At 43.1% G+C, this 13,972-nt stretch overlaps 1 protein-coding gene across 8 annotated transcripts in view; it reads left to right on the forward strand.

Annotated features, from left to right (window-relative positions):
- Positions 1-13,972, forward strand: part of LOC106595545 (receptor-type tyrosine-protein phosphatase mu) — a 633,856-nt gene that overhangs the window by 376,906 nt on the left and 242,978 nt on the right. For all 8 annotated transcript variants that reach the window (XM_045694494.1, XM_045694495.1, XM_045694496.1 and 5 more), the window contains exons 11-12: positions 1,382-1,583; positions 2,895-2,997. In XM_045694494.1, coding sequence (XP_045550450.1) covers positions 1,382-1,583; positions 2,895-2,997 — 305 coding nt within the window. The remainder of the gene's footprint in view (positions 1-1,381; positions 1,584-2,894; positions 2,998-13,972) is intronic.

Here is a 13,972-nt window from a genome sequence, read left to right on the forward strand (position 1 = left end):
GATGATACTAGATAAACAACTAGACTACAGATAGTTAACAGTGATGATACTAGATAAACAACTAGACTACAGAGAGTTAACAGTGATGATACTAGATAAACAACTAGACTACAGAGAGTTAACAGTGATGATACTAGATAAACAACTAGACTACAGAGAGTTAACAGTGATGATACTAGATAAACAACTAGACTACAGAGAGTTAACGTGTTTTAGGTGATAATACTAGATAAACAACTAGACTACAGAGTTAACAGTGACGATACTAGATAAACAACTAGACTACAGAGAGTTAACAGTGATGATACTAGATAAACAACTAGACTACAGATAGTTAACAGTGATGATACTAGTTAAACAACTAGACTACAGAGAGTTAACAGTGATGATACTAGATAAACAACTAGACTACAGAGAGGTAACAGTGACGATACTAGATAAACAACTAGACTACAGAGAGTTAACAGTGATGATACTAGATAAACAACTAGACTACAGAGAGTTAACGTGTTGGGTGATGATACTAGATAAACAACTAGACTACAGAGAGCTAACAGTGACGATACTAGATAAACAACTAGACTACAGAGAGTTAACAGTGATGATACTAGATAAACAACTAGACTACAGATAGTTAACAGTGATGATACTAGTTAAACAACTAGTCTACAGAGAGTTAACAGTGATGAGACTAGATAAACAACTAGACTACAGAGAGTTAACAGTGATGATACTAGATAAACAACTAGACTACAGAGAGTTAACAGTGATGATACTAGATAAACAACTAGACTACAGAGAGTTAACAGTGATGATACTAGATAAACAACTAGACTACAGATAGTTAACAGTGATGATACTAGTTAAACAACTAGACTACAGAGAGTTAACAGTGATGATACTAGATAAACAACTAGACTACAGATAGTTAACAGTGATGATACTAGATAAACAATCACAACTCTTCAGCAGGATCTATAACTTTCTGTCTGTGATTTCTAGCAAGTACAGCGCAAAAACATGATTACACGTCTTTGGAGCAAAAACCTGCATCCACAATTGCCTAACACTGGCCACCCACCTGCACTTTACTGGAGGCCTGAACCACTTGGCAGGATCGCTGGTGTTGAGCTAAGGACTCACATGTCCCTGTACTAGCAGGTCACTATCCTGAGAGGAACACCTTATGCCCTGCTAGGCTTAAGTACATGTTATAATCATGTCACTATCCCTGTCTGTCTGTCTGTCTGTCTGTCTGTCTGTCTGTCTGTCTGTCTGTCTGTCTGTCTGTCTGTCTGTCTGTCTGTCTGTCTGTCTGTCTGTCTGTCTGTCTGTCTGTCTGTCTGTCTGTCTGTCTGTCTGTCTGTCTGTCTGTTTTCAGATCTCCTTCAAGGCAGTGAGCTCCTTTGATCCTGAGCTGGATTTATCCAACCAGAGTGGGAAAGTCCTGAAACATGTCAACGAGAGCAGCCACATCTTCCTGGGTCTCTACCCAGGATCTACCTACTCCTTTTCTCTCAGAGCCTCCACCGCCAAGGGCTATGGCCCCCCAGTCATCACACAGTTCACCACCAAGATATCAGGTTAGTCCCTTAGCCCTTACTGCTAGCTACCTAGCCCCTAACTCCTGCCCCCTAGGCACTAGTACAGATCCAAGGGCTATGGCCCCCCAGTCATCACACAGTTCACCAGTCTAAAATGTATCCCTGCTCACTAACACTGGACTCCTATCCTCTAGCCTAGACACTAACACTAGACCCCTATCCTCTAGCCTAGACACTAACACTAGACCCCTATCCTCTAGTCTAGACACTAACACTAGACCCCTATCCTCTAGCCTAGACACTAACACTAGACCCCTATCCTCTAGCCTAGACACTAACACTAGACCCCTATCCTCTAGCCTAGACACTAACACTAGACCCCTATCCTCTAGCCTAGACACTAACACTGGACCCCTATCCTCTAGCCTAGACACTAACACTAGACCCCTATCCTCTTGCCTAGACACTAACACTAGACCCCTATCCTCTAGCCTAGACACTAACACTAGACCCCTATCCTCTAGCCTAGACACTAACACTAGACCCCTATCCTCTAGCCTAGACACTAACACTAGACCCCTATCCTCTAGCCTAGACACTAACACTAGACCCCTATCCTCTAGCCTAGACACTAACACTAGACCCCTATCCTCTAGCCTAAACACTAACACTAGACCCCTATCCTCTAGCCTAGACACTAACACTAGACCCCTATCCTAGAGTAGACTGATGTGTATGTTGTCCTTCTATCTAGAGGAGACTGATGTATTTGTTGTGCTTCTATCTAGTGGAGACTGATGTTTTTGTTGTCCTTCTATCTAGAGGAGACTGTGTATGTTGTCCTTCTATCTAGAGGAGACTGATGTGTTTGTTGTGCTTCTATCTAGTGGAGACTGATGTGTTTGTTGTCCTTCTATCTAGAGGAGACTGTGTATGTTGTCCTTCTATCTAGAGGAGACTGATGTGTTTGTTGTCCTTCTATCTAGTGGAGACTGATGTGTTTGTTGTCCTTCTATCTAGAGGAGACTGATGTCTATGCTGTCCTTCTATCTAGAGGAGACTGATGTGTATGCTTTCCTTCTATCTAGAGGAGACTGATGTGTTTGTTGTCCTTCTATCTAGAGTAGACTGATATCTATGCTGTCCTTCTATCTAGAGGAGACTGATGTGTATGCTTTCCTTCTATCTAGAGGAGACTGATGTGTTTGTTGTCCTTCTATCTAGTGGAGACTAATGTGTTTGTTGTCCTTCTATCTAGAGGAGACTGTGTATGTTGTCCTTCTATCTAGAGGAGACTGTGTATGTTGTCCTTCTATCTAGAGGAGACTGATGTTTGTGTTGTCCTTCTAGCTCCCTCCATGCCAGCCTATGACCAGGAGACATCTCTAAACCAGACAGACAGCACAGTGACTGTCCTGCTGAAACCTGCACAGAGCCGAGGGGCACCTGTCAGGTAGGATGGTACACACACAGACACACACACACACACACACGCACGCGCACACACACACACACACACACACACAAATATAGTTTTGTCAAATCTGTTTGACTACACCAAAACAGGTTCTCTTAGCACAATGCAATGACAAGAACACAACGGTCACGATAATACGTTGCCATCATAAAGTTCCAGGAAACATAATGTATTTTATAGATGTAATCCTGCAGAGAAGAACCTTCTTTCCTTTTATTAAGTAAAGACACATTGTGGTGACACAGTTGCATCGTGCAAGACAGCTTTTTCTCTGATATCTTCTTTCTCGTTAGGAAGGACATCTGGTGTTAATGAGGGATGTTTGATCGATGTATTACAAACTGCCATATTCTAATACACAACAATGTTAGACTGTACACTAATACGCCCTATGCAAATCAATCCAGAGCGAGAGAGAGAGATTGGTCCTCATTTTGGATTATGTAAATGAAGGGGATAATATACGATGAGACTTGACTTGATATAAAAACAGATTTTTACACTTTATCATCTAATCTGAGTCCTTTAGAGATGAAAGATATCAGCCTGCAGGTCCTCAGTCAGGCCTGTTAACTCAACTCTTATGCCACGTTTAGCTGCCCTCGCTAATGCCTGAACAAAAAAGAGAGAGAACGATTTGTTATGAATGCATTTTTAATCTTCTAGCAGGTATCATTCAGAAAGTGTCCAAATGAATGTCTCAAAGACAGGAAAATAGACAGGAAAATAGACAGGAAAATAGACAGGAAAAAAGACAGGAAAATAGACAATAAAATAGACAGGAAAATAGACTGGAAAATAGACTGGAAAATAGACAATAAAATAGACAGGAAAATAGATGGGAAAAAAACAGGAAAATAGACAGGAAAATAGACAGGAAAAAAGACAAGAAAATAGACAGGAAAATAGACAGGAAAATAGACAATAAAATAGACAGGAAAATAGACAGGAAAATAGACAATAAAATAGACAGGAAAAAAGACAGGAAAATAGACAATAAAATAGACAGGAAAATAGACAATAAAATAGACAGGAAAATAGACAGAAAAAAAGACAATAAAATATACAGGAAAATAGACAATAAAATATACAGGAAAATAGACAATAAAATAGACAGTAAAATAGACAATAAAATATACAGGAAAATAGACAATAAAATAGACAGGAAAATAGACAATAAAATAGACAGGAAAATAGACAGGAAAATAGACAATAAAATGGACAGGAAAAAAGACAATAAAATATATAGGAAAATAGACATGAAAATAGACATGACAATAGACAGGAAAATAGACAGGAAAATAGACAGAAAAAAGACAGGAAAAAAGACAGGAAAATAGACAGGAAAATAGACAAGAAAATAGACAATAAAATAGACAGGAAAATAGACAATAAAATAGACAGGAAAATAGACAGGAAAATAGACAGGAAAATAGACAGGAAAATAGACAATAAAATAGACAGGAAAAAAGACAGGAAAATAGACAGGAAAATAGACAGGAAAAAAGACAGGAAAAAAGACAGGAAAAAAGACAGGAAAAAAGACAGGAAAAAGACAGGAAAATAGACAGAAAAATAGACAGGAAAATAGACAGGAAAATAGACAGGAGATAGCTCGATATCTATACTGTTCACCACTAGTGAAATGACTGGTGTTTTGATATGGAATAACCTTAACCACTAGAGAAAGGATTGGTGTTTTGATATGGATTAACCACTAGTGAAAGGACTGGTGTTTTGATATGGAATAACCTTAACCACTAGAGAAAGGACTGGTGTTTTGATATGGAAATGGGGGTTAATTTTGGGGGACAAAATAAAGACTGAGTGTATGAAAGACATTATGTTCATCATGTCTATCCAGGGTACAATATGACTCACTAATAGTAATATAGGAATAAATAATGCATTTTTGAGTCATTTTGTGATTAAGGTAAGGTATAATTGAAAGTTTGGAAGTATACACCTACTCTATTTCACTGGCTCTCTCTTTCTCTCTCTGGGTCTCCCTCTCTCTCTTTCTCTCTCTTTCTCTGTGGGTCTATCTCTCTCTCTCTCTCTCTCTCTCTCTCTCTCTCTCTCTCTGGGTCTCCCTCTCTCTCTCTCTGGGTCTCCCTCTCAATTTAATTCAAGGGGCTTTATTGGCATGGGAAACATATGTTAACATTGCCAAAGCAAGTGAAGTAGATAATAAACAAAAGTGAAATAAACAATACAAATTAACAGCAAACATTACACTCACAGAAGTTCCAAAAGAATAAAGACATTACAAATGTCATATTATGTATATAGACAGTGTTGTAATGATGTACAAATGGTTAAAGTACAAAGGGTGTTTGTTCTTCACTGGTTGACCTTTTCTTGTGGCAACAGGTCACATATCTTGCTGCTGTGATGGCACACCATGGTATGTAGATACCATGATATGATATTGTTTTCGAATTCTTTGTGGATCTGTGTAATCTGAGGGAAATATGTGTCTCTAATATGGTCATACATTTGGCAGGAGGTTAGGAAGTGCAGCTCAGTTTCCACCTCATTTTGTGGGCAGTACTGTGCACATAGCCTGTCTTCTCTTGAGAGCCAGGTCTGCCTTCGGCGTCCTTTCTCAATAGCAAGGCTATGCTCACTGAGTCTGTACATAGTCAATGCTTTCCTTAAGTTTGGGGTCAGTCACGGTGGTCAGGTTTTCTTCCACTGTGTACTTTCTGTTTAGAGCCAAATAACATTCTAGTTGCCAATGTGTCAAGTAATTATCTTTTTGTTCTCTCATGATTTGGTTTGGTCTAATTGTATTGCTGTCCTGGGGCTCTGTGGGGTCTGTTTCTGTTTGTGAACAGAGCCCCAGGACCAGCTTGCTTGGGGGACTCTTCTCCAGGTTCATCTCTCTGTAGGTGATGGCTTTGTTATGGAAGGTTTGGGAATCACCTCCTTTTAAGTGGTTGCAGAATCTAACGGCTCTTTTCTTGATTATGATAATTAGCGGGTATCGGCCTAATTCTGCTCTGCATGCATTATTTGTTGTTCTACGTTGTACACAGAGGATATTTTTGCAGAATTATGCATAAAGAGTCTCAATTTGGTGTTTGTCCCATTTTGTGAATTCTTGGTTGGTGAGAATGCCCTTCTTGCCTTGTCTCTCAGATCGTTTACAGCTTTGTGGAAGTTACCTGTGGCGCTGATGTTTAGGCCAAGGTATGTATAGTTTTTTGTGTGCTCTAGGGCAACGGTGTCTAGATGGAATTTGTATTTGTGGTCCTGGCGACTGGGCTTGGGGTTCTTCATTTGTCTGTTCTGCTGTCGACGCTATGGTCAGGGTCTGGTGTGGACTGTTCTGCTGTGGTGTCGAGACTTTTGTTGGGAGCTGAGGTGGACTGTTTTGCTGGCTTCTCTGCGGGGGTGGTCACCTCTCTAGTGGGTTGTTCTCTGTCACATGGCATCCCCCTCACCCTCTCCTCCATCCCCCCTCACCCTCTCCTCCATCAGTCTGATCCTCTCCTCCATCCCCCTCACCCTCTCCTCCAGCAGTCTGATCCTCTCCTCCACCCCCCCTCACCCTCTCCTCCATCCCCCCTCACCCTCTCCTCCAGCAGTCTGATCCTCTCCTCCATCCCCCTCACCCTCTCCTCCAGCAGTCTGATCCTCTCCTCCATCCCCCTCACCCTCTCCTCCATCCCCCTCGACCCTCTCCTCCAGCAGTCTGATCCTCTCCCTCCATCCTCCTCACCCTCTCCTCCATCCCCCTCACCCTCTCCTCCATCCCCCTCACCCTCTCCTCCATCCCCCTCACCCTCTCCTCCAGCAGTCTGATCCTCTCCTCCATCCCCCTCACCCTCTCCTCCAGCAGTCTGATCCTCTCCTCTAGTGTTCTGTTCTTCTCTTACTTTTTATATTGTTGAAGTTGTCTCACCACAGTCCAGAGTGCAGATATGTCTCTCTCCACCTCCAGCTCTCCGGGTCTGGTTAAGGGGGTGTTGTTGTGCTGGACTGTTGTCTGGGTCTGTGCTGACTGGAGTGTAATCACCTTCTGTTCCAGCTCCACCTGCCTTACCTCCAGCTGGGTAAATGTATCCTTCATTTCAATGAGGGGGTAGTACTCTGTCCTGGGAGGTTGGCTTTCCGCTTGGGGTTGCTCGTCTGTGGGGTTATATAATGAGAGGTCTGGGGGTGGCTCATCTGTGGGGTTATATAATGAAGAGGTCTGGGGGTGGCTCGTCTGTGGGGTTATATAATGAAGAGGTCTTGGGGTTGCTCGTCTGTGGGGTTATATAATGAAGAGGTCTGGGGGTGGCTCGTCTGTGGGGTTATATAATGAAGAGGTCTTGGGGTTGCTCGTCTGTGGGGTTATATAATGAAGAGGTCTTGGGGTTGCTCGTCTGTGGGGTTATATAATGAAGAGGTCTTGGGGTTGCTCGTCTGTGGGGTTATATAATGAAGAGGTCTTGGGGTTGCTCGTCTGTGGGGTTATATAATGAAGAGGTCTTGGGGTTGCTCGTCTGTGGGGTTATATAATGAAGAGGTCTTGGGGTTGCTCGTCTGTGGGGTTATATAATGAAGAGGTCTGGTCTGACCCGCTCGGGGTGGGGGTATCTTTCTCAAGGGAGAGCTTCTCCTGCTGGGCAAATTATTTGATTAGGTGGAAGTCCAGCTGAAACTGTTTGGAGGGGTTGCCTTGTACCAATACTGTTCCAGACTTATAGAGATTTATATTAGCTGACTCAGAGTCCTCGTTGTCTAGTATCCTGAGTTTCCACCCCTCGTTAACACCCCTCTCTTAACAGAGGGGTAGTTTGCTAATATAGCACTGTGCCATGCCAGGGCATGGTTTGGTTAATATAGCACTGTGCCATGTCAGGGGATGGTCTGGTTAATATAGCACTGTGCCATGCCAGGGGATGGTCTGGTTAATATAGCACTGTGCCAGGGGATGGTCTGGTTAATATAGCACTGTACCAGGGGATGGTCTGGTTAATATAGCACTGTGTCATGCCAGGGGATGGTCTGGTTAATATAGCACTGTGCCATGTCAGGGGATGGTCCGGTTAATATAGCACTGTGCCATGCCAGGGGATGGTCTGGTTAATATAGCACTGTGCCAGGGGATGGTCTGGTTAATATAGCACTGTACCAGGGGATGGTCTGGTTAATATAGCACTGTGTCATGCCAGGGGATGGTCTGGTTAATATAGCACTGTGCCAGGGGATGGTTTGGTTAATATAGCACTGTACCAGGGGATGGTCTGGTTAATATAACACTGTACCAGGGGATGGTATGGTTAATATAGCACTGTGCCTTGCCAGGGGATGGTCTGGTTAATATAGCACTGTGTCATGCCAGGGGATGGTCTGGTTAATATAGCACTGTGCCAGGGGATGGTCTGGTTAATATAGCACTGTGCCATGCCAGGGGATGGTCTGGTTAATATAGCACTGTGCCATGCCAGGGGATGGTCTGGTTAATATAGCACTGTGCCATGCCAGGGGATGGTCTGGTTAATATAGCACTGTGCCATGCCAGGGGATGGTCTGGTTAATATAGCACTGTGTCATGCCAGGGGATGGTCTGGTTAATATAGCACTGTGTCATGCCAGGGGATGGTCTGGTTAATATAGCACTGTGTCATGCCAGGGGATGGTCTGGTTAATATAGCACTGTGCCATGCCAGGGGATGGTCTGGTTAATATAGCACTGTGCCAGGGGATGGTCTGGTTAATATAGCACTGTGTCATGCCAGGGGATGGTCTGGTTAATATAGCACTGTGTCATGCCAGGGGATGGTCTGGTTAATATAGCACTGTGCCATGCCAGGGGATGGTCTGGTTAATATAGCACTGTGCCAGGGGATGGTCTGGGTAATATAGCACTGTGTCATGCCAGGGATGGTCTGGTTAATATAGCACTGTACCAGGGGATGGTCTGGTTAATATAGCACTGTGCCATGCCAGGGGATGGTCTGGTTAATATAGCACTGTGTCATGCCAGGGGATGGTCTGGTTAATATAGCACTGTGCCAGGGGATGGTCTGGTTAATATAGCACTGTGCCAGGGGATGGTCTGGTTAATATACCACTGTGCCAGGGGATGGTCTGGTTAATATAGCACTGTGAGCCAGGGGATGGTCTGGTTAATATAGCACTGTGCCATGCCAGGGGATGGTCTGGTTAATATAGCACTGTGCCAGGGGATGGTCTGGGTAATATAGCACTGTGCCAGGGGATGGTCTGGTTAATATAGCACTGTACCAGGGGATGGTCTGGTTAATATAGCACTGTGCCATGCCAGGGGATGGTCTGGTTAATATAGCACTGTGTCATGCCAGGGGATGGTCTGGTTAATATAGCACTGTGCCAGGGGATGGTCTGGTTAATATAGCACTGTGCCAGGGGATGGTCTGGTTAATATACCACTGTGCCAGGGGATGGTCTGGTTAATATAGCACTGTGTCATGCCAGGGGATGGTCTGGTTAATATAGCACTGTGCCAGGGGATGGTCTGGTTAATATAGCACTGTACCAGGGGATGGTCTGGTTAATATAGCACTGTGCCATGCCAGGGGATGGTCTGGTTAATATTGCACTGTACCATGCCAGGGGATGGTCTGGTTAATATAACACTGTGCCAGGGGATGGTTTGTGTGGAAGATGAGATTGCTGATGTTCCCATTTTTATAATAGTCAGCAAAAAGAGTCTCTTGATTTTCCATAAGGAGGTTCATTTTGTACTCTTTTTGTGTCTTATTACTCTTTACATACACAGGGTTCTGTATTTAATTACCTCTGAACAGCAGGAGGCAGCCTCTAAGGCCTCTCCATTTGGTTGGAGTAGACTGTGTGACTCTCCTGCCATTGTTGGGTTAAAGGGCTTTGACACCTCTCACTTGACACGTCAGTGCTAATTGAAGTTGTATCAAGCTTGGCAGCCTTAATTTAGCATTCAGTCCTTATAAAGTAATGTCATGTATTTTTCTTCTTGGCGTTTGGAAATAAAATATAGCTTCAGACTAAACGTTACTCACTCAGTTCCAGGTTGGATGGTGTTTTCAGGTTTCTGTTGTTTTCCAGAGCATTTGCTGTATAGCTTTGGAATAATCATCTTACGTAGTTGTAAGTCTTCCAGGTGATTCCGTAATTCCATCCAAAATCAGGTTGTATGTTTTGAGTTTTGATTTGGAGTGAAGGTTATGTTGTAGAGGGTAGTATCCTGTATATGTCCTGGTGACATAGTGTTGTAGAGGGTAGTATCCTGTATATGTCCTGGTGACATAGTGAAGGTTATGTTGTAGAGGGTAGTATCCTGTATATGTCCTGGTGACATAGTGAAGGTTATGTTGTGGAGGGTAGTATCCTGTATATGTCCTGGTGACATAGTGAAGGTTATGTTGTAGAGGGTAGTATCCTGTATATGTCCTGGTGACATAGTGTTGTGGAGGGTAGTATCCTGTATATGTCCTGGTGACATAGTGAAGGTTATGTTGTAGAGGGTAGTATCCTGTATATGTCCTGGTGACATAGTGAAGGTTATGTTGTGGAGGGTAGTATCCTGTATATGTCCTGGTGACATAGTGTTGTGGAGGTTAGTATCCTGTATATGTCCTGGTGACATAGTGAAGGTTATGTTGTAGAGGGTAGTATCCTGTATATGTCCTGGTGACATAGTGTTGTGGAGGTTAGTATCCTGTATATGTCCTGGTGACATAGTGAAGGTTATGTTGTAGAGGGTAGTATCCTGTATATGTCCTGGTGACATAGTGAAGGTTATGTTGTAGAGGGTAGTATCCTGTATTTGTCCTGGTGACATAGTGTTGTGGAGGGTAGTATCCAGTTTATGTCCTGGTGACATAGTGAAGGTTATGTTGTAGAGGGTAGTATCCTGTATATGTCCCCGACAAAAAAATCCAAGTTTATCTAACTCTAAAACTATATTTTTTAAAGAACATGCTGAAAAATGCAGGAGTTCATCTGATCATGGCCTCTCTCTCTCTCTCTCTCTCACCCTCACCCTCAACCTGTTCTGCTGGGTGATCAGAGGAGGTGAGATCCCCTGGGCTTGGGGTTCTTGATTTGTCTGTTCCGCTGTGGTGTCGAGACTTTTGTTGGGAGCTGAGGTGGGCTGTTCAGCTGGCTTCTCTGCGGGGGTGGCCACCTCTCTAGTGGGTTGTTCTTTGTCACACGCCACCCCCCCTTCTCTCTCTCTCTGGGTCTCTCTCTCTCTCTCTCTCTCTCTCTCTCTCTCTCTCTCTCTCTCTTTCGCTCTCTCTCTCTCTCTGGGTCTCCCCCTCTCTCTCTCTCTCTCTCTCTCTCTCTCTCTCTCTCTCTCTCTCTCTCTCTCTCTCTCTCTCTCTCTCTCCCTCTCTCTCTCTCTCTGGGTCTCCCTCTCTCTCTCTCTCTCTCTCTCTCTCTCTCTGGGTCTCCCTCTCTCTCTCTCTCTGGGTCTCCCTTTTGCTCTCCCTCTCTCTCTCTCTCTCTCTCTCTCTCTCTCTCTGGGTCTCCCTTTTGCTCTCGCTCTCCCTCTCTCTGGGTTTCCCTCTCTCTCTCTCTCTCTTTCTCTCTGGGTCTCCCTTTTGCTCTCTCTCTCTCTTTCTCGGTCTCCCTCTCTTTCTTTCTCTCTTTCTCTCTCCCCCTCTCTCTCTTCTCTGTTCAAGTTGTAGGTGATCCCTTGAAAATATAAAATCTGAATTGCAAAAATGGGATAACGTGAAGGGTGGAAATAGGAGAACCAAAAAGAGATACTGGTGAGCTTTTTGACTGTGTTTTCCTTTACCCAAAGTGACTCAAGGCAGCTCTGAAAAAGTTCTAGGCGACAGAAAGAAAGCAGTGACCATCCACAAAGGCTGGGTAACTCCACTATGTGTGGATGCTAGCAGGCTGGGTAACTCCACTATGTGTCCACTATGTGTGGATGCTGGCAGGCTGGGTAACTCCACTATGTGTCCACTATGTGTGGATGCTAGCAGGCTGGGTAACTCCACTATGTGTCCACTATATGTGGCTGCTGGCAGGCTGGGTAACTCCACTATGTGTCCACTATGTGTGGATGCTGACAGGCTGGGTAACTCCACTATGTGTGGATGCTGGCAGGCTGGGTAACTCCACTATGTGTCCACTATGTGTGGATGCTGGCAGGCTGGGTAACTCCACTATGTGTGGATGCTGGCAGGCTGGGTAACTCCACTATGTGTGGATGCTGGCAGGCTGGGTAACTCCACTATGTGTCCACTGGGTGTGGATGCTGGCAGGCTGGGTAACTCCACTATGTGTCCACTGTGTGTGGATGCTGGCAGGCTGGGTAACTCCACTATGTGTCCACTGTGTGTGGATGCTGGCAGGACAATGATAAAGAACTTTAAAAAAATCTAACAACCTATATAGACTACATCATGTCTGTTAGAAGGGCCATGCTGCCAGCTTCCAATAGGCCTGTGTGCTTCTTCTCCCCATCTACTGAACCAGAGGTGAATGGAAATATGTTATACTATGCAATACTCCCCTCTTTTAAATGAATAGGTTTTTAGTGTTACCTACCCAGCATCACAGCGTAGCCGGGCCTTGTGACTGGGGCTTGATTTGATGACGCTATCTAGCCGTCTGATTGGCTTTGGGACGCAATGACGTCTGGGGTAGCCTTCGTTAAAAACCAACGAGGGTCTCCAAATGTCATCTTTCCTTCAACTTCACTGAATATTAACACAGTTAGTTCAACATTAGATATCATATGTTAAGCTTCTCCCATCAGCTTTCAGTTCACATATTGTGACACAGCTTGTTATATATATATATAGTATATAAGTTATGAAGGAAGAGGCAGTGATATTTCATATATATTTTCATATTTGTGTAATTACTATTCTGTATCAAATGATATGTTGATGCTGGTTAACTAATCTCTTGGAGGACGACGACATTCATGCGTTACAGGGAACATGTTTTGCCAGAGGGCTTTGACGCACGCATGCACACACACACACGCACGCGCACACATGCACGCGCGCGCACACACACACACACACACACACACACACACACACACACACACACACACACACACACACACACACACACACACACACACACACACAGGTTTTTTTTCCCCAGAGGGCCCTCTCTCCACTAGCTGTCCCTATAAAAGGATTAAGCAGAGTGTCTATCAGTCAGTGGTGTCGTGTTGAAACTAAAATGTCCCCTCATCACATCAGCAGCCAGAAGACGCCTCTTCACTCAGTCACTCTCAGGGATGTGTCTCAATAAACGTTGATATACCTCTAAATAAATACTTATCTTCTATGTTGATATACCTCTAAATAAATACTTACCAACTATGTTGATATACCTCTAAATAAATACATATCTTCTATGTTGATATACCTCTAAATAAATAAATATCTACTATGTTGATATACCTCTTAATAAATACATATCTTCTATGTTGATATACCTCTAAATAAATACTTATCCACTATGTTGATATACCTCTAAATAAATACATATTTTCTACGTTGATATACCTCTAAATAAATACTTACCAACTATGTTGATATACCTCTAAATAAATACATATCTTCTATGTTGATATACCTCTAAATAAATACATACCAACTATGTTGATATACCTCTAAATAAATACATATCCACTATGTTGATATACCTCTAAATAAATACTTATCCAATATGTTGATATACCTCTAAATAAATACTTATCCACTATGTTGATATACCTCTAAATAAATACATATCTTCTATGTTGATATACCTCTAAATAAATACTTATCCACTAAATTGATATACCTCTAAATAAATACATACCAACTATGTTGATATACCTCTAAATAAATACATATCCACTATGTTGATATACCTCTAAATAAATACTTATCCAATATGTTGATATACCTATAAATAAATACTTATCCACTATGTTGATATACCTCTAAATAAATACATATCTTCTATGTTG

This window comes from Salmo salar, chromosome ssa14, assembly GCF_905237065.1.
Source record: "Salmo salar chromosome ssa14, Ssal_v3.1, whole genome shotgun sequence".
Classification (NCBI taxonomy): Eukaryota; Metazoa; Chordata; class Actinopteri; order Salmoniformes; family Salmonidae; genus Salmo; species Salmo salar.